Here is a 22,056-nt window from a genome sequence, read left to right as displayed (position 1 = left end):
TTTTCGAAACCGAAAAAATTTCTCATAGACACATACAGTATCACAACTTGGATAGCATGGAGTGTTTCGTTGGTTGGACAATAGAGCTGTCGCTTACACTTTAGTTAACAGTATCTCCGAGTATCTCTGTATCTTTAAAAGTCTCCGGTCTTACAAAATGCAAAGATTATAAAATTTGAGTCCTTACGTAAATCGCGCGCTTAGCTTTCTCATTTTTTGTATCAATAACGGATTCTTCACACCATGAAATCTAAAATTTGACACTCTTCCGCTTATTTGACAAGTGCAACAGATCATTGTTCTTTCCAGCGGCAAATTGCACCTCGGTTTTACCGAGGAAATTTAACTGCATACGTTGATCTCTCCCAAAATTATTTTTTGGACGTCCAAATATTAAAGTTTCCGCTTTACATTTTTTTAAAAGCGACTTGCAATGTTTGCCCCCTGGCGATCCCAGAACCCTTTGCGTATAAACGGGGATCCGATTACTGGCAACTCAACGAAAAATAAAAATTGAAATTTCACAAGTTCAACATTAATATGTGGAAGGAATACTTGCTTCTCTATGGGCGGCCATCACCGCCAAAATACAAGAAATTGAAAGAGAAAAAAATGAAATGGTTTAGTGATGGTTTGCCAAACCAAATAAGTGGTTTTGAAATGGAAATGTCGAAATACAAAAAGTTAAGTGTTTTTTTGTGAAGCGGTTTAGTCAAAATTGAAATGGTTTAGATTGTTTTGAAATGGTTCAGACGACGATGTTAAAACGGAATAGACTAATTCAATTTGGTTTATTCAACTGAGAATCCATTCGTCGACGAAATGTGAAAAGATCAGGTCTGGCAACAAGTGTCAAATGGTTTAGGAGACGGGCAATCGATTCAGTGCACAGTCAAATTGACTAGACAAGACTGAAATGGTTTTGTTAAAGAAGGAAGGGTTCAACTAGTTGACGGACGACTTAACTCACCGGCAAATGGTTTAATAGCCGGGCAAGTGATTGAGTGCAATGTCAGATGGACAAGACAAGACTAAAATGGTTTCGTTAAAAAAAGAACGGTTTAAACTGATCGACGGACGACTTAACGTACCGGCAAATGGTTTAAAAGCCGGGCAATTGATTCAGTGCAAGGTCAAATGGACAAGTCAAGACTGAAATGATTTAGTCGACGGGGGATCTGACGTATAAATATCAGTCGTCCGCCCGATAAAACTTGGTACGAAGCTAAAAGGCTTTTTGTTCTTTGGGTGAAATTGTTTTCTCCCTTCTTTTTGGATGAAGTATTGTTTTTGCTTTTCGAGATCAGAGATAAATGTAACTAAGGGCTAAATGTAACCGATTAATGATGTCCACAGCATGAACATAAACAAGATAAGGTCCTATGTCCCAGTTCAGAGTTCTCTTCTCAATAGCTTTACTCTGTTTTTGTACGTGAAATGGTAACTATGTCGAAGTGGGGTGTCGTAAAGAACGTAGTCTCCTTCGCAACCGTCTTTCGGGATGTCACACAACCAGATTTGCGTGACATCCTGACCATTGACTACATGACTGACTAAAAAAAATGGCCCTTGAGGTAATTCCCTTGAAAATGACGAACTATCCAGACTGTTGTCAAACTTGGCAAATTGATATTCATACACAGGACACTAAAAAAATGGAACAAAAAGATGGCGTCACCGTGCTTGTTTTCGCGCTGTATTCCCTTTATTTTATTAAAGTACAACAAAAAAAGCAACCTGACACAAACACCAACCCGGTGTGGCCAACACATCACAAATGCGCACAACCATTTCACCCGGTCAATTAGCAGCTATGCACAGCTGTTTCGGCCTTACTGGGTCTCATCAGCATGGCGTAGCTAACATACCAGGCGGGTGTCTTAGACACCCCTTTAAGTGGCAGCTCCACACAACAAATGTGTTAAGCTGGGTTGGGAACAGCACAGCTGTTCTCCCACGGCAAGCGTGTGGGAAGGTGGATCACCAAAAGAGACCGGTGTGTCACATAATTTTTAACAAAAAAACCAAGGTGACACACCGCTCTTTTTTGTTGTACTTAGAATAAAAAGAATGCAGCGCGAAACAAACCACGGTGAAAGAGACCATCAGTTTATTGCCTTTTTTTTAGTGTCATGTGTATGAATATCAATTGTGCCAAGTTTGACAAAAATCTGGATAGTACGTCATTTTCAAGGGAATTACCTTAAGGAACATCCTTCTTAGTCAGTCATGAGGCCGATGGTCAGGATGTCACGCAAACCTCGTTGTGTGACATCCCGAAAGACGGTTGGGAAGGAGACTACATTCTTTACGAAACCCCACTTCCACACAGTTTCCATTTCACGTACAAAATCAGAATAATGCTATCGAAAAGAAAACTCTGAACTGGGACATAGGACCTTATCTTGTTCATCTTCATGTTGTAGACATCATTAATCAGTTACATTGAGCCCTGTTCTGCAGAAGCAAAAAAAATACTGCATCCAAAAAGAAGGAAGAAAACAATTTCAACCGGAGAATAAAAAGCCTGTCAGGTTCGTGCCAAGTTTTATCGGGCTGACCACTGATATTTACGTCAGACCTCAGACCTCCCGTCGACTAACACAAGATCATTTGTTGTCAGACCTGATCATTTCCCATTTCGTCGACGGATGGATTCTCAGTTGAATAAACCAATTTGAATTAGTCTGTTCCGTTTGAACATCGTCGTCTGAACCATTTCAAAACAATCTAAACCATTTCAATTTTGACTAAACCGCTTCACGAAAGAACACTTTACCTTTTGTTTTTTAACAGTTTCATTTCAAAACCACTTATTTCGTTTGGAAAACCATCACTAAACCATTTCTGTTTTCTCTGTTCTATTTCAATTTCTTGTATTTTTGGCGGTGATGGCCACCCAAATTCTCAGCGAAATGGCGATGATAAAACGAAGACAATCGCACAAGTTTGAATTTCAAGTCTCCAAATAAAGTAAGGTCAGATTTAGACGAAAAAAGATCAAATCGAACCTTTTTCAGGGTGTCTAGAAAACGCAGACCCGCAGATCTACAAAACACAGACCTAGAAAACGCAGACCTAGAAAAAACCATTTGGCGTTAGTAGTATTTCCTAACTTTTATACTGAATTAAACAGTGTTTTGCAAAGTTACGTCTATGCCAAAAAAAACGAGTTAAATAAGGCAAGTTAGCGGACCTATGAGGAAGCAAACTTTCTTCAGCAACGTATACAAAGAAGTACTATAATTACATCAGGCAGAATTCCATCATGAGTACATTTCCTTACTTTAACAGCAAATATTTACAAATACCCGATGAAGTAAGGGCCAACCTAAAGGAAGCACACAAAACACTTATTAAGTAAGAATTCGGTCATTCATGTTAACTGTTTACAAACGTACACATCGCGTGAGTCGTCACGTGGCGTCTGTTGTGCATAGCAACTTAATAAACTACAGGAACTTCGTCTAATACTAAGTGAACTGGACAACACTTAGCAGTCTTAAGGTAAGCATGCTAACCAAGCCGTATGCTTACATAACCGGTGCACCGTGTTACTTGCTAAAACAGGTGAAAATAAGTGTATTTTAGTTCGAAAAATTGAAACGTCGTAGCAAGCACGAGTAAGGCAATGCTATGAATAATGTTTTGATAGTGTACCTTAACTGAAAAATGGCAGAAAACCAACCAGTATGATTATCATGATATTATCACCCTATACCCAAGATAATAAAAGCAAAGATGCCCTCGCGTTTTGTCAAAGTTAAAATTCTGCGCGCGTCATGATTTGCTAATACAATAAAATACAATACAATACATACTTAATTGACCGCTCCCCACAGGGGCTTTTCAGGGCCAATGAAACACAACGAAACGACGGAATGAAACAACAACAACTGTTGAGAATCCCAACTGGCCGGAGGCAAACCACTTGGCTATTTACAAGTGCAGCTGGGAAGCTGAACCAGGGACTACCAGGATCAAAGCGAGTCTTGAACCCGGGATCTCCGGATCTCAAGGCAAGCGCCCTAACCACTGCACCACACTGCCTCCTCAAGAAGCTAAGAGATATCATTTTATCAGACTAAAAATAAACCATTTCTAGCGATCTAGCGACATGTTTTCAACACAGGTTTTGAGGCTCATCCGCATAAATCACAGAGGCAAAAAGTCATTATATTGTTCGTCACTGAACTGAATTGTTGAATTTAGTATGTAGCAGTGATTGCGAAAGAAGTGTTATTTTCTAGCTCTGTGTTTTCTGGGTCTGCGTTTTCTAGGTCTGTGTTTTCTAGGTCTACGGGTCTTCGTTTTCTAGACACCCCTTTTTCGAAACCAAAAAAATTTCTCATAGACACATACAGTATTACAACTTGGATAGCATGGAGTGTTTCGTTGATTGGACAATACAGCTGTCGCTTACACTGTAGTTAACAGTATCTCTGAGTATCTCTGTTTCTTTAAAGAAGTCTCCGGTTTTACAAAATGCAAAGATTATAAAATTTGAGTCCTTACGTAAATCGCGCCCTTAGCTTTCTCATTCTTTGCATTAATAATCGATTCTTCACACCATGAAATCTAAAATTTGACACTCTTCCGCTTATTTGACAAGTGCAACAGATCATTGTTCTTTCCCGTGGCAAATTGCACCTCGGTTTTACCGAGGGAAAAAATCTGCATACGTTGATCTCTCTCCAAAATCATTTTTTTGACGTCGAAATAAGTTTCCGCTTTACGTTTTCTGATAGCGACTTGCAATGTTTGCCCCCTGGCGATCCCAGAACCCTTTGCGTATAAACGGGGATCCGCTTACTGGCAACTCAACGAAAAATAAAAATTGAAATTTCACAAGTTCAACATTAATATGTGGAAGGAATACTTATTTCTCTATGGGTGGACATCACCGCCAAAAATACAAGAAATTGAAATGAAACAGAGAAAACAGAAATGGTTTAGTGATGGTTTGCAAAATGAAATAAGTGGTTTTGAAATGGAAATGTCGAAATAAAAAAAGTTAAGTGTTCTTCTGTGAAGCGGTTTAGTCAAAATTGAAATGGTTTAGATTGTTTTGAAATGGTTCACACGGCGATGTTAAAACGGAAGAGACTAATTCAATTTGGTTTATTCAACTGAGAATCCATCCGTCGACCAAATGTGAAATGATCAGGTGTGACAACAAGTGTCAAATGCTTTAGGAGACGGGCAATCGATTCAGTGCAAACTCAAATTGACAAGACAAGACTGAAATGGTTTAGTTAAAGAAGGAACGGTTCAACTAGTTGAAAGACGACTTAATTCACCGGCAAATGGTTTAATGGACGGGCAAGTGATTCAGTGCAATGTCAAATGGACAAGAAGAGACTGAAATGGTTTAGTTAAAAAAAGAACGGTTAAACTAATCCACGGACGACTTAACGTACCGGCAAATGGTTTAATCTAGTGTCGAATGGTTTAAAAGCCGGGCAAGTGATTCAGTACAAGGTCAAATGGACATGTCGAGACTGAAATGATTTAGTCAACGGGGGATCTGACGTATAAATATCAGTCGACAGCCCGATAAAACTTGGTACGAACCTGAAAGGCTTTTTGCTCTCTGGGTAAAATTGTTTCCTTCTTTCTTTTTGGATGAAGTATTCTTTTTGCTTTTCGAGATCAGAGATAAATGTAACTAAGGGCTAAATGTAACCGATTAATGATGTCCACAGCATGAACATAAACAAGATAAGCTCCTATGTCCCAGTTCAGAGTTGTCTTCTCGATAGCTTTACTCTGTTTTTGTACGCGAAATGGAAACTATGTCGAAGTGGGGTTTCGTAAAGAACGTAGTCTCCTTCGCAACCGTCTTTCGGGATGTCACACAAAGAGATTTGCGTGACATGCTGACCATTCACTACATGACTGACTAAAAAAAATGACCCTTAAGGTAATTCCCTTGAAAATGACGAACTATCCAGATTCTTGTCAAACTTGGCACAATTGATATTCATACACAGGACACTAAAAAAACGCAACAAAAAGATGGTGTCACCGTGCTTGTTTTCGCGCTGTATTTCCTTTATTTTATTAAAGTACAACAAAAAAAGCAAGCTGACACAAACACCAACCCGGTGTGGCCAACACATCACACATGCGCACAACCATTTCACCTGGTCAATTAGCAGCTATGCACAGCTGTTTCGGCCTTATACTGGGTCTCATCAGCATGGCGTAGCTAACATACCAGGCGGGTGTCTTAGACACCTCTTTAAGTGGCAGCTCCACAACAAATGTGTTGAGCTGGGTTGGGAACAGCACAGCTGTTCTCCCACGGCAAGCGTGTGGGAAGAAGACTGGTGTGTCACATAATTTTTAACAAAAAAACCAAGGTGACACACCGCTCTTTTTTGTTGTACTTAGAATAAAAAGAATGCAGCGCGAAACAAAGCACGGTGAAAGAGACCATCAGTTTATTGCCTTTGTCCTGTGTATGAATATCAATTGTGCCAAGTTTGACAAAAAAATGGATAGTACGTCATTTTCAAGGGATTTATCTTAAGGAACATCCTTCTTAGTAGGTCATGTAGTCAATGGTCAGGATGTCACGCAAACCTCGTTGTGTGACATCCCGAAAGACGGTTGGGAAGGAGACTACATTCTTTACGAAACCCCACTTCCACACAGTTTCCATTTCACGTACAAAATCAGAACTAGATGCTTCTGTGAAGCATACACTGGTTTGCCTGTGGTACGTGCTACAGAAAATCAGAAGGCACTGAATTGTGTGGTATTGAAATACAGCATTCCAGTCTCTGAAGAATAACAAATAAAAGAGAAGCGAGAAACATTGGCTTCTGGGCTGACATGTTGATAATTTTCAAGTTCCCTCACAACTTCTTTTCACCACAAGTGTGCCCTCTGGGCATCTGAAAGCTTTGTAATACTAAACTTCATTGAAGTCAATCCCTGTTTCGCGGTGTTAGCGTTAGGATGGGAGACCAAAACAATAAACCCCTCATAAAAAACAGAAACATCTGACCGAAAATACTATTAACGCTAACAAATGCGAACTCAGCAAGGTACAGATTCTGTTAGCTTGCTTTATGCAAAACAAATATTGATGAAAAAGCAAATAACTATTGAAACACAGTTTTCAGAGAGAGCAGAAGGAAGTTTCCCAGACGGTCGATCGAGAATAAAATATTTACGACATGAAAACAACATTAATTTTGAACCGTGAATAAAGAATATAAATAGTTACGATCAGCGACAAACATTTTGGGAGATTTTTGCTACGTTCAAGTAAATTGCAAAATCGAAAGTGACATGGCCGGAATTCAGCGGGCGCCGTGATTAAGTTACCGCGGCACGTTTACTCGCCAAACAGTGAAGCATCTGTGTCAAATGATGGCAAGATAGCGGGTTTTTGTAAGTTTCTTTTTCTGTCAAGTGTTATAAAGGTTGACAATGAAATGAGCGAAGTCAAAACAAAGATCACAATCGCCCAACTCTTGTTTATGCAAAGTCAAAATTTACTCTCCAAGACGCGTACGACGTTATTTATCACCAGGTAATTCCATCATTTTGGAAATAGCAGCTACTTTATTATTCATCTGCGTCACAAGTTTTCACAGATTTTGGGGCTCATTTTGTTGAAACTCAAGCACGCTTCCAACAGGCCTGTGAACCCTTCCTGCTTACAGAGCAATACTAAAAGACTTCTCCCATATCACATTTGAACCTTAAGCTCGAAAATTCAATACACAACATGATATTATAATTCACAAAGGCAGAAAATACCACAGAATCCTTTTCCAGCGAAATATTTATTGACACAAACAACATATTTGCTCTTGGAGGCGAAAACCTCTTCCTATTTCATTGCGTGCGTGAAGACAAGAAACTCAATCGTGTCAAATTACCATGTACTTCAGGTAAATGCAGCTCACTTTGATTTCGTCTCGACGGGCGATAGATTGTTGTCGAAGTCCAGTGCTCGTCACTTTTGAGATTCCTGCCTATTTTATCCAACTGACTTTCTATTATTGAGCTCCATAAGGGTATATTTTGTTTAAGGATCCACTAAAACGCCATTCGCGTTACATGACTTTCGACGCCATTGCAGGCTAAGTTAATGATTCTACTGTGTCCACCAGAGAAATCTACGCATTTCCACTACCCTCTCGATCCTAAGAAAATACTCGCAGAAGGCTCTATCCACAAAGACACCACTTACCAGGGAAGTGACAGGCAAGACTTTTACCGACACGGAAAAAAAAAAAAAAAAAAAAAAAGAAAACAAACAAACTAAACGCAGACCTCGACTGGTTTGCCATGAGGCAACCCAGTAATAAAGCTATCGAGAAGAAAACTCTGAACTGGGACATAGGACCTTATCTTGTTTATCTTTATGTTGTAGATATCATTTATCAGTTACATTTAGCCCGGTTCTCGCGAAGCAAAAAGAATACTGCATCCAAAAAAAAGGAAGAAAACAATTTCAACCGGAGAACAAAAAGCTTGTCAGGTTCGTCCCAAGTTTTATCGGGCTGACCACTGATATTTACGTAAGACCTCAGACCGCCCGTCGACTAAGTCATTTCAGTCTTGACTTGTCCATTTGACCTTGCACTGAATCACTTGCCCGGCTATTAAACCATTTGACACTTGATTAAACCATTTGCCGGTAAATTAAGTCGTCCGTCGATTAGTTTAACCGTTCGTTCTTTAACCAAACCATTTCAGTCTTGTCTTGTCCATTTGACTTTGCACTGAATCGATTGCCCGTCTCTTAAACCATTTCACACCTCATTAAACCATTCAATTAGCTGAATCGTGCCTTCTTTGAATAAACCATTCTGCTACGGGGCACAAGATCATTTGTTGTCAGACCTGATCATTTCCCATTTCATCGACGGATGGATTCTCAGTTGAATAAACCAATTTGAATCAGTCTGTTCCGTTTCAACATCGTCGTCTGAATCATTTCAAAACAATCTAAGCCATTTCAATTCTGACTAAACCGCTTCACGAAAGAACACTTTACCTTTTGTTTTTCAACAGTTTCATTTCAAAACCACTTATTTCGATTGCCAAACCATCACTAAACCATTTCTGTTTTCTCTGTCCTACTTCAATTTCTTGTATTTTTGGCGGTGATGTCCACCCAAATTCTCACCGAAATGGCGATGATAAAACGAAGACAATCGCACAAGTTTGAATTTCAAGTCTCCAAATAAAGTAAGGTCAGGCATAGACGAAAAAAGATCAAAATCGAACCTTTTTCAGGGTGTCTAGAAAACGCAGACCCGCAGATCTACAAAACACAGACCTAGAAAACGCAGACCTAGAAAAAAACCATTTAGCGTTAGTAGTATTTCGTAACTTTTATACTGAATTAAACAGTGTTTTGCAAAGTTACGTCTATGCCAAAAAAAACTTGAGTTAAATAAGGCAAGTTAGCGGACCTATGAGAAAGCAAACTTTCTTCAGCAAAGTATACAAAGAAGTACTATAATTGCATCAGGCAGAATTGCATCATGAGTACATTTCCTTAATTTAAACAGCAACTATTTACAAATACCCGATGAAGTAAGGGCCAACCTAAAAGAAGCACACAAAACACTTATCCAGTAAGAATTCGGTCATTCATGTTAACTGTTCACAAACGTACACATCGCGTGAGTCGTCACGTGGCGTCTGTTGTGCATAGCAACTTAATAAACTACAGGAACTTCGTTTAATACTAAGTGAACTGGACAACACTTAGCAGTCTTAGGGTAAGCATGCTAACCAAGCCGTATGCTTACATAACCGGTGCACAGTGTTACTGGCTAAAACAGGTGAAAATCAGTGTATTTTAGTTCGAAAAATTGAAACGTCGTAGCAAGCACGAGTAAGGCGATGCTATGAATTCTAGCATAAATGTTTTGATAGTGTACCTTAACTGAAAAATGGCAGAAAACCAACCAGTGTGAAAAAGATGCCGTGCAGTAAAAGGGAGAAGTTGATGTTTGTGTAGAATAACGACCAAGTTCAATTTTTTATTGTATATCAACCGGTAGGGAAAAGTTATTTTTTAATAGTGCCATTGATGAGGAAAAGAAACTTTCGTGTTTTACAGTGCCACTGAATAAATGGAACTTTAGTCTAGCTACATTATTCCCATGATTTCCTTATGATTATCATGATATTATCACCCTGTACCCAAGATAATAAAAGCAAAGATGCCCTCGCGTTTTGTCAAAGTTAAAATTCTGCGCGCTAATACAATAAAATACAATACAATATATACTTAATTGACCGCTCCCCACAGGGGCTTTTCAGGGCCAATGAAACACAACGAAACGACGGAACGAAACAACAACAACTGTTGAGAATCCCAACTGGCCGGAGGCAAACCAGTTGGCTATTTAGATGTGCAGCTGGGAAGCTGAACCAGGGACTACCAGGATCAAAGCGAGTCTTGAACCCGGGATCTCCGGATCTCAAGGCAAGTGCCCTAACCACTGCACCACACTGCCTCCTCAAGAAGCTAAGAGATATCATTTTATCAGACTAAAAATAAACCATTTCCAGCGATCTAGCGGCAGGTGTTCAACACAGGTTTTAAGGCTCATCCGCATAAATCACAGAGGCAAAATGTCATTATATTGTTCGCCACTGAACTGAATTGTTGAATTTAGTATGTAATAGTGATTGCGAAAGAAGTGTTATTTTCTAGGTCTGCGTTTTCTAGGTCTGCGTTTTCTGGGTCTGCGTTTTCTCTGCGTTTTCTGGGTCTGTGTTTTCTAGGTCTTACTTTTCTAGGTCTGCGGGTCTGCGTTTTCTAGACACCCTTTCTTCGAAACCAAAAAAATTTTTCATAGACACATACAATATTACAGCTTGGATAGCAACGAGTGTTTCGCTTGTTGGACAATACAGCTGTCGCTTACACTGTAGTTAACAGTATCTCTGAGTATCTCTGTATCTTTAAAGAAGTCTCCGGCTTTACATTATGCAAAGATTATAAAATGTGAATCCTTACGTAAATCGCGCCCTTAGCTTTCTCATTTCTTGCATTAATAACTGATTCTTCTCACCATGAAATGTAAAATTTGACATTCTTCCGCTTATTTGACAAGTGCAACAGATCATTGTTCTTTCCCGCGGCAAATTGCTCCTCGGTTTTACCGAGGAAAAAAAAATTGCATACCTCGGTGGCGCGGCACCACTACCCGTGGCAAAGACGTGGTATTGCCTCGTCCCCAGGGGTCAATACTTTTAGGCGGTGCTGTATCAATTCACTGAGGATCTTTAATTTTACTACTTACTTTCTCGGTGAAAAAGGAAGGTTATTGGCGAGATTCCTAGAAAATGTGAAACCCACAAATGGCAAATCTTTTCCACTGAATCCTTTTCCTTCTTGTGATAAGCCGCTGTATTTCTCCAAGTGAATGATTGGATCAGGACTCTCCGGTTCAAAATCGTCAAAATGGGATGTATCCGTTGCGCCATCCAAGCTAGGAACGTATGGCGGTACCGCTAATCAACGACATAAAAAGAGGCATGCTAGCATTTTCGAAGGTTATGCAAAACAGGCTCAGTCTATATCGAGGAAATCAAAGAAAATATTAAACTGTAATTATTTGTGACTACCTACCCCTTCGGCAACAAGACAATTCGCCCCATGGACACACTTATGCTTAAATATAAAGAGTCGTCAACTATTGCAGACATTTAGATATAATCCCGTTTTATATAATCAACTGTAATTTGAGAAAAGGACAGTTGCTCTAATCTGCTGGACAGAGTGGAGCCACGATAAATATGAAATCTTGATTTATCGGGTTCGTATTGATGGTTAAGGATTGCGCGTATTGATCGCCTAACATCGCCACAATTTAACCACGTATTTTTTCGTGTTCAATGAAATAACTTGTCTTGTCGTGCGTTTGTTTTATCCCGTGAAACGTTCTACTACCAAGGAAAATATAGTACTTACAGGTCTTTATGAGAGAACACTGTCTTTTATCTACATGCATGTACATTGACTGAGGTGCGTACTTATGGGAGATAATCTAGAATTTGGGGAAGAATTCTCCAAGGGGCGAATTGTCTGAATTTTTTTTATTCTCCGTCGGTCCAAACGTTTTACCAAGAGCAACAATAACGTCGTTGTTATAATTGCGGGGCTCTGCGGCGAGCATGGAAACGGCAACTGCATCAAGAGAGTCGTCTGAAAATATGACTTCACAGTCTTTCAATCATTTCGCAAAGCAAAGATCCAGGAATGAAAGTGGTATGAAGCTTTACAGAAAACAGAAAATTTATCGTCGGTCGGGTGTTTACGTGCCCCACATAACCTCGAATATGATAATTTCACGTTGTTGGAAAGACTGAGAACGGCAAAAACAATACACTATTGCACAACAGAGCCTCTTTTTGTCGTTTTGCGTTCGCGTTCTGCTAGTTAAAGCTCTCTATCGTCGACGGTAATCGGAATCGTTGCCGACTTCTCAAAATCAAATTTCCCGAATTAACTCGAAAAAAAATTTCAGTGGTAAGTGTTGCACTGATACTTATCGAGTTTAAAACTCTGAAAAAAGCCCGATCGCTCAGCGCAGGATTTTCTACAAAGGCGAGGTTTTTGTATTTACAATGTAACAGTTTAATTAAAAAGCGGTCATTCTATTAAAATAGGACACGACCTAAGTTATGACTTGACTTACACTTTTGTAAGTTGTTCCAGTCAATACTACTGAAGAACTGGTGGCAAGTGAGATCTTCATAACCAATCCTTGCTTGACTGTTAGTGCACAGATTCAGAATTAGATCCTCTGCACTCTTGCTGACCTGAACATCTTTGGAAAATTGTAGGGAGCTCTGAAATCACAAAGACCTTTCTTAGACCACTGAAGTACGCATAAAAAGAAAATGCTAAATGCTACTCTAGATTTCCCTTTTATGGGCTGAGCTGGTTCGTAAAGATAACAAACCTGCCAGTCACTAGATGGATGCATGTCTGTTCATTTGTTAATAATTTTACTACAGTTTTGACAAACATTAACTTTGAGCATCACAAAGTAGTTTTGGCATAGTCTCAGAAACAGACCCACACCTTACCTAATGTTGGTACCTGGGGATCACGTGCATAAAGTATTTGTTTTTCGTCTGTTTTTTCAGCGCCATCTTGAATTACACCAAACGCGCATGCGCAAATGACGATCGCCACCTCACGATTGTTTGTATGGAAAACACACTGATTTTAAGCAAGGAACATCTTTTTAGTAATAATCTCTGGGACAATTTGAACAAATTCCAGATTTTCACAAATCTTGTTTTCGACTAACATCATCATCTCTTTACTCTGAACTTTTCAGTTTTAGCCACATTGCAGAAACCTCTCAAATTGATACTTTTGATCTGCTAAATATGTTCTTTATATTTAAGCAATAGAGGACTTTTTCCATCTTTACATAGCCTCATTTCAACACGAGGGGGAGTTGGGAGCCTTTTGAGACAGTTATGCAAACCCGGCCTGAGACGCATTTGAGGGTTTGCATAACTGTCAAGAATTCTCCCAGCTCCCCGAATGTTTATATGGGGCTATGTAAACACGGAAAAATGTCCTCTATTGCTTTTATAAAATATTTCTCAAAAATAATTCAACAAATCAAGGAAAATGCAGCTTACTGCTCTTTTTTTAACTTCTTGATTGAAACCGATTTTCTTGATACATGCTCATATTTCCTACCAGCCAATCAAAATGGGCATCTGACAACACATAACGAATCAAAATTCGTGTGATGTCACAGCCGTGTTAAATACTCTCATCTACACACAGTTAATGACCAATGAGAGTGCACATACAATGCTAATTATTTTATTAAAATACATAGTCTTTATGGAATGTTGGCTTGTCTAGAGTGATTCCAACCTCCAAAGTTTTCCCAACGAACGCACTTCAAAATCGAAGATTACCCCTAGTCCTACGGGAAAATTGTCACTGACAGTCTCTCTGGTATTTACAGGCCTAGTATTTGAAGTTGGTCAATGGGTCATTACATAAATTCAGAATGCAGTCCTGTGCATAAGTCCACACTTCTTGGCATATTAGTTAAGGTGGCTCAAAACAGTATTTCAACGCTTCCAAGTAATGCTCTTATTAGAAGGATCGGCACTACAATGCAGCAGGGCTTGAAATTGCGACCAATACAGTCGCATTTGCGACTGAATTTTTTCCCTTTGCGACTAAAAAATCTGGAGAAGTCGCAAATTTGCAACTTGTTCTCATCTTCGCTCTTTCGAAACAAAAGGGTTAGCAGTTGCCACTTTGCTGCTCTTTTTACTAAAATAAATGAAGAAATGACAAAATTATTTTGTTTCTCGCCTTGAGTTTTCTTTCAATCTGAAGATAGCGTAATTGTAGCGTAGTTTCGCAGCGATGTTACGTGCACAACTCCATTCCTTCAATATCATTCGCCATTTTCAGCGGTTTCTTTCACCACAAGTATTGTGGGCTCATATTTTACTTTGCTTCACCGCTGACAACACAATGCAGAGTGACGATTTTGCGACTAAAATTTTCGAAATTGCGACTACATTTTCGTATCTTGTCGCAAAATTGCCACCGGATTTTTTCGCTAATTTCAAGCCCTGTGCAGTATCATGTATTACCAATAATTTGTGGTACCAAATGAAACACAGATTATTGCTGAACAAGATGTCATCATTATTGTGACCTAATGTCACTTTGGCAAAAACACCCTTTACTTTGTGACTTTAGCTGCTTAAAATTATCGCAAAAACGAACTCGGTGACCTCATCTTTTTTTTCTGAAAAACAATCAGATTAGGGCAAGATGAAACTTTCTGCAAAGGTAAAAAAAATACTGTTCAGCAGATTCAGAGCCACCTTAAATCTGTGAATTTTTTAAGGTGGCTCTGATCCTGTAGTGCAGAATTTTTTAAACTTTGCCAAAAAATTCACCTTGGCCTTCTGATCACACTTTTCAGTGATACAAAAGGGGCGTCACCAAGTTCGTTTTTGAGATATGAGCAACTAAACTCAAAATATAGGGTGTTTTTGCTGGGCTCTCCCATTACCAAGGTACAAGTAACATATTACAACTGATTCACAACAATGACCACATCTTGTTGTAATCAATGTTTCATGTGACCACCATAACATTGCTGTTACACTACACAGTATTGTAGCCTCCTCCGTTCTAAAGAGAGTGTCTTTGAAGTGTTTAAACTGTTTAGAGCCACCTTAAAACAGTTATGGTAGAATAACAGGGACAGTCAAGATGAACATTACAAGTGGTCCACTTGTGGTTGGGTATAAATGCCACACATAATCTTTCTAACCTTGTAGTTCATTATCTTGCTGTAGGTTATTACAACTGAATCTGCCTCAAACGGAGTTTGTCCTTGCAGCATCTCATATGCAACAACACCCAATGACCACCAGTCACACTCCACTCCATATGGGCCTCCAGATCCATCCATACTTGTCAATACCTCAGGAGCAATGTATTCTGGGGTACCTACGGGCATCTTGCTGTGAACCTAATTTTTATACCACCCAGTTAGAATTGCATGCTTACAAAATAATATTACATATGGTTAAATTTTTTTAAGCTAAGTTAAACTCAAGATCTTACTGGCCAGCGGGCGTTTGCTGTTTTTTTGCACCCCTCAGGGTTTTTGCAGGGCTGGGGAATTCCCTTCACCTCATGTATCGAAATCAAATTGCTTTGCTCTTATTTTTCTGTTGCTATCAGTGAATGTGTTTTCATTCCCTCCCTACGTAACCAAATTTTCGGGGGAGAGAAATCACTGCCAGAAAATTAATACATCTGCATTTTGCAGGCTAATTCCTCCCTTGGGTATTTAGTGTTACCTTTTCCACTCATTGGTTAGCAGTGCGATGGTGTCTGGGTGGATGCCACTCTCGGGGTTGTCATGGTTACTCACTGCTCTCAGAGCTGCAGCTCATGGCTGGCTCCACTGGCTTGTCAGGCACCTCCCTGACATAACTTGTACATGTAGGTGAGTATTACCCAAATAGCTTATAATGATTTGAATAAAACCGCCCAACTAGAGTGTAACAACTTTGTGTCAACAAAAAAGGAACAATTGTAATTAGAACATGTACCTTCTTATCTGCTGAAAGCCTTGCTGATGAACCAAAATCAGCTAGCTTTATGTGACCAGTACGATCAACTAGGACGTTATCTGGCTTGATGTCCCTTGTGAGAAAAAAATAACACGAAACCAGTTACGGGAGGGCTGCTCAATTGACAGAATGCGTAAATGGCGGCCAAAAATGTATTATTTTGTTTATATGCTAATGAGACTCACTAGCCTCGCTCTCAAGCAATATTTCTTTTGTATACTATTTTGTCCATACAAACGAGGCTAGTGAGGCTAGTTAGCACATAAACAAAAGAATATTTTTTTGGCCGCCATTTATGCATTCGGTCTATGCATTTGAGACAGGGGACATAGGTTTTGAGTGGAACAAAGCTAGGATTTTAGGACACCAATTTCATGCCCAAATATGGACAAAAATAAGATTGAAACTGCATGCGCAGGAAAATGCATGAGCTACGTTACATCCAAGTAAGGAAATTTTTAAACTCAAAAAACCCCAGCTCTGAACCAGAGTTCAATGATTTAAAGTCATGAGCTTTGGTTGTTAACCAATTGACTCGTGAACCACCTCCAATTGACTAGTAAAATCGTCTGGTATAAGACAGAGTAAAATCTCTTAACTCTTTTCCGTCACTTAGTGTATGTGTCGGTAAAGGTAAATTTGGGCCTCGCGCTTGCTGAAATTTTTGTTTTTGCAAATCTTCCTTTTCTTTTACCGAGGAGTCAATGGGTTATAAAAGGGGACATTGACTACTGAAACACAAGTAAAATCTATTAAGTCTCTCTCTTAGGAGTCAATGGGTTATAATCAAATTTAAAGTCATGTATATCACTCCCTACTGAGTCACTAATTTTCACACTTAATCTTGTCTAAAGGCAAGCAATCTAAGATGAGTCATCTAAGAGCCACAAACAATGTATCACCAAGTAGGAAGGTTTATACTCATCTGATGAATTTGAAGGTTTAGACTTTTTAAAGGTGTTACTATCTTACATGCACACTCCCACAGTGTAGATAAAAATAATGTTACTAGTCTAATTAAGATAACAAACATGGATTGATGATTCAAAATCACTAAGAAAATGTGAGCGGAATAGTCTGTTGAGCGTGTTGTAAAAATTAAGGCCGCTGAATATCTGTAAGCAAGAAGAAATTCAAGAGGGTTTCCCTCTGCACATTTAAGCAACAAAAATCATTTCTTAAATGTCATGCTCAACAAGTTAAGCAAAGGAGATCCTGCTAATAGCTACATGTAACTGGCACAGTTTCCCTGGTGGTGTACACGTACCTTATGTAAATGTATCACTTTCAATACGACATACATAAAAATAACTTTTGGCGCATTTACACGACAGAGGAAAAATGGCACGGCTCCAATAAAAAGTGGAATGGTTCCATTCACTTTAATTTGTAAAGAAATAGTGAACTTTTATCCATTCTGCTACGGGACCATAGGTGGCTATTGTCCAGTAGCGGAACGGATAAAAGTTCACTGTTTCTTTACAAAAATGAATGGAACCATTCCACTTTTTATCAGAACCGTGCCATTTTTTTTTCCTCTCTCGTGTAAATGCGCCTTTAATTAAGTTAGCACATAATTATGTTTGAGGCTCTTTACCTTTATTGGCAAATTAAATGTCATCTGTCATGCTAAAACTTAATAAATTATTCCATACTCATTTCAACAGTGTATCCTTGGCTTGTAATTTTAGCAATCAACAGCAAAGTTCTCTTTACCTGTGCACATAACCTAGAATGTGCAAACTGTGAATAGCCATGACCATCTCTGCCAGGTAAAACCGTGCCATGTCTTCCTCCAAAAGATCGTCATATTTGCTCAAGAGAGACAGAAGGTCACCACCAGGATGGTACTCCATCACAAGGTAAAGGTTATGAGTGTCTTGAAAAGCAAACTGTAATGCTGTTATCCAGGGATTCTGACATAACGCCATGATTTCTCTTTCTTCGTCAAAAAAGGCAACCTTTGAGTCAAACATAGAAAATACTATTGCTGCTTGGCATCATGGATCAGAATGCTAAAAATTACTTGCAGTTCATAACATAATTCATTAGATAATATACATGTATCATACTGTTTTCAGCTACTGGAATATTTACTTATTAAATCCATTGCCAGCTCTTAAGCTTTCAATGTTAAATTGTCATGGATTAGCGAAACAATATTAAAAAATTTGAATTCAATTTTTTTGGTATTATGTGTACATCCTGCTCAGATGGTATCTGCAAAGCTGGTAGCAGCTGAAGAGTGTGAAAATAGAGCTTGGAGTTTAGAGCAAACCAGCAGGATTTATTCCTCAACAGATTTCCCACAAAAATAGAACAAGGATATTTGATTCACCATTTTCATTTCAAACTTGTTAATAAATAGTCAGTTTATGGGTTCCAAAACAAAAAAAAAATCATTTAAACAAATAAAAATTTATCTGGCATTCACAACTCACTTTTTTTGCAACAAAATACAGTGTAAGGACAACATTTGAGTGAGTGTTGGACGGGTGTCTCGAAAAGGAAGACCCTTTATAAAGACCTTGAAAACTTGAAAAAAGCAAGGTCCCAAAACCCTCAACCTACATGTAACACTAGGCCTAAAGTTGGTTTTTGGATTTACCTCAAGCGAAGTTTTCGGGGTCTTAGGGTAAAAAAGGGTGACTTAGCAGGAATCCATACATGTATTTATTTTTTATCAAAGTCGTGAGCCGGGCAAGTACTAGTATGTCTTTTGAGGTACTTGCCCAGACAAATTTTGGGTTGCCTAGCCAAAAATACTGATAAGTATAGAAAATGGTTGATAACATTACTTGTAAGCATTCGTGTTTTATTTTACACTCTTCAGTTGTCAGAAATTACAAATTTTGACTCTGGAGTGTCACTGAGTGTGCAACCCGATTTACAGGGGTCCATATTGGCCAAAGCAAAATGTACTTGAATGTAGCTTGCAAAGTTACAATTCAAAGACCCAAAGTTTTGACGCTCTTGTCTAGTGTCTTCCTTTTATACGCTATCAAGATTTTGTGTTTTTTCTGTTCAAAAGCAGCAGGTTCTGCTCCTCTTGGTTTCGTTTTTGCCAGATGTGGCTTAACACCTTATAACTAATGCTAAATTATCAGCTGAGACCACAAGACACCCTTTGCTCTTTGCTAAACGACTACACTGTAGCTACAGTAACAAACATGCCAGCGGTGAGATACATGAAAATCGAACCTGCAATCGTTTCATGGAAAACATGGCGTGGTCGAAGATGGCGCACAAACTTGAGATTTCATTGCTGAGAAAAGCTGCATGTTTATTTCTTATTTTCTGGAAGTTTCTATTGAATGAACAGTGGTCAGAACGAAAGTACATTCTATATTTATTTACAACATTTGTTGGCATTCATGAAAAGATATTAATAAACCATCACTCGTCCAACGGACGATGACTACATGTATGAATGTGGATCCCTGGTCTTAGGGTCTTCGTTCTGCGACAATCAGTATTGGACAGTATCATTCCTTTATACAGATCTCTTACTAGCTGAGTTTGAAGGCTGTACTGCATGTATAATAACCTGCATTTTTTTCCAGATTTCAATTTTTGGCCTGAAGTCAAAACAAAAGGGCTAAAGGTTGTGTGCATTGCTGGCCATGGGAACATAACTTGGTCAAGAGACTGGATGGCTAGCCTCCAGTGGAAGCCCCTGGACATAAATGTATCCCAAGCACCCAGCCTCCATCTAGCAAAGCAGTTGTTAACAGGATCTTTGATCTTCGGTCTTCATTTTCAGGGTCTTTGTTCTCTATAATTATTACCATAAAATCTTGTGGAAAATCACATCTTGAAGTCAATTGTGCAGGTCAGGCCTTTACTGTACCTTACATTACACCTCACATCTTGCCTTTCAATTGTTGGAATCTCTAGCGTTCGGCCCACAACCTCCCAGACAGTAATGGTAAACTAATAATAAACAGTTTATTATTTATTCAATTTGCATGTACTCACACTTTCTTGAGCCAAGGTTTGGGACTTTTTAAGTGTCTTCATTGCAAATACATCTCCACTTTGCTTTTCCTTAACAACTTGGACCTAATGGCACCAATTAAATTGAAACATGCTAAAAGCCCAACTTAGACATAAATATTTATTGTAACAGTTGCCCAGCCACAAACACATCCCTGTGCATGTGATGTGTTTCCCTAACAAAAACAAAACAGATTTTTCATTCGAGTCACACTATTGTTTCTGTATTGTTTTTGTCTACATTGTATCTGAAGTCAGTAAATGTGATTAACTTTGAAGTTTTCTATGCTCTGATGTTATCTTTTCAAAAGTCTGCAGTTGGACCACCCATCGAAATTTGGACTGGAGCATTTAAAGTTAATGACAACAGAAAATTCTGATAAAAGTATTAGTATATATAGACAGGGTTTTCACCCTGTAGCCCCTGAAGCAGTTCCCATTGATGAGTAAAATTGTTTGCTGCTGGACGGAGTAAAGTCTTTAAGTGGCACTCTTAGAAAGGAAAGTGTTCAGATATTATTGAAACGTCAAATACAGCCACAACAAAAAGTTGAGGACATATCATTTATTTAATAATGCCAAATCGTAACTTTTACAGAGTAAAGGTGTTTTTATATATAGTATTTCTAAGGAATAATGAGTACCAAATTAAATAGATAAGTGAACAAATTACACATTGGAGATAATTAGGCAAAAGCAAAATGGACAAAACTAAGAAATTATCAAATGTAATACTATCAGGAAGTGTTTTGTACATTTTTATATAATTATTATTTATCAAAAAGCCGAAAGCTGCAGCCTCCTGAATATATTACAATCTATAAATAGCAAAATTCAAACATACCAAAGCATGTGTGGAATTTAATTCGGTTAGATTCCAGAATCCAGTTTGTTACTCATGGCTTTTTATATATTAAGGTCGTTGTTAAAATCAACGAAACTTAAACCTGCTTTATTTGTTACTAACCTGACCAAAATGCCCTCGTCCAATGGTGTTAAGAACATTGAAATCGTCCTTACTCAAGCAAAGACTGCGAAGTTCCTCGACCATTGGCCGGTCTGGAAGGCAAAGATATGGCATCAAAGGTATATGGGTTTCAAAACGATCAAAAAATTCATAATCGCATATCAAATTATTAAGATTGTGTGCCGATGAATTTAAGTCGTAAATAGTCAGCTCAAGTCAAAATGTTGTGTCAAAGTCTGTAAGCTTTGATCGATGGTCAAGAGGAGGCCGGTGAAGGTTTTCTACATTCCAACTACTGTAGCTTTGAACAGAGGAGTGTTTTTTTTTCCAGAAACAATCACAGTCGGCTTAAAAGAAGAAATTAAGAGATTTTAACACGGGACAACAACCCACAGTTGTCAATAAATCCAAGACAAACCAAGGTTTGTTTGATCGAAATTTAAGCTTAAGATACAAACATCAAGTTGTCTCAATGATCACAAAAGCACAGAACAAATAAGCCAACTTACACTTTTTTAGAAATCCAGAAACATTCTTGTCCTTGAGCATAAACTCAGAGTTGCATTCCTCAAACAAAAGCAGAAATGCATCCAGCAAAGCCTCTCGAGTGAAGCAAGGGCTTGAGGCCTTGCGGACGACATTTTTACCGGCGAAAATCTGATTAAGTTTGCCGCAACGGGTCGAAATTGAATCAGCCATTTCTTAAAGCAATCAAAAGCGCATCGGATGTGTAAATCGCTAAGAAAAATGGCCAAAGAATTCACGAGAGGAAAAGCGACCGAAGACGACAAGGAAACCGTTTGCATTGCAGATATTCTACATCTGCAGCCCGACTTTTCAGCAGCACATCTCTCAACTGCTCTCTGATTGGTGGGTTCAATTAGACTCAGTAAGCTGATTGGTTGTCGGTTTTAAGAGAGCGAACTTCGAAATTAATTGTTTGTCTGGTATTT

The 22,056-nt window shown here is 38.7% G+C and overlaps 1 protein-coding gene across 1 annotated transcript in view; it reads right to left on the bottom strand.

Moving 5' to 3' along the window:
• LOC138045657 (citron Rho-interacting kinase-like) overlaps positions 1-21,908 on the bottom strand; it is a 72,423-nt gene extending 50,515 nt beyond the window's left edge. The window contains exons 1-8 of the mRNA XM_068892232.1: positions 21,613-21,908; positions 21,104-21,195; positions 20,119-20,202; positions 17,857-18,101; positions 16,120-16,213; positions 15,330-15,530; positions 12,690-12,843; positions 11,292-11,502 (exon numbers count right to left, since the gene is read on the bottom strand). Of these exons, the coding sequence (XP_068748333.1) occupies positions 11,292-11,502; positions 12,690-12,843; positions 15,330-15,530; positions 16,120-16,213; positions 17,857-18,101; positions 20,119-20,202; positions 21,104-21,195; positions 21,613-21,802 (1,271 nt within the window). The 5' untranslated portion in view covers positions 21,803-21,908. The remainder of the gene's footprint in view (positions 1-11,291; positions 11,503-12,689; positions 12,844-15,329; positions 15,531-16,119; positions 16,214-17,856; positions 18,102-20,118; positions 20,203-21,103; positions 21,196-21,612) is intronic.
• Positions 21,909-22,056: the final 148 nt, after the last annotated feature.

The sequence above is a fragment of the Montipora capricornis genome, chromosome 4 (assembly GCF_036669925.1).
Source record: "Montipora capricornis isolate CH-2021 chromosome 4, ASM3666992v2, whole genome shotgun sequence".
Classification (NCBI taxonomy): domain Eukaryota; kingdom Metazoa; phylum Cnidaria; class Anthozoa; order Scleractinia; family Acroporidae; genus Montipora; species Montipora capricornis.
Note: the sequence above shows the minus strand (reverse complement) of the source record. Positions and strands in the feature narration are given on the sequence as shown.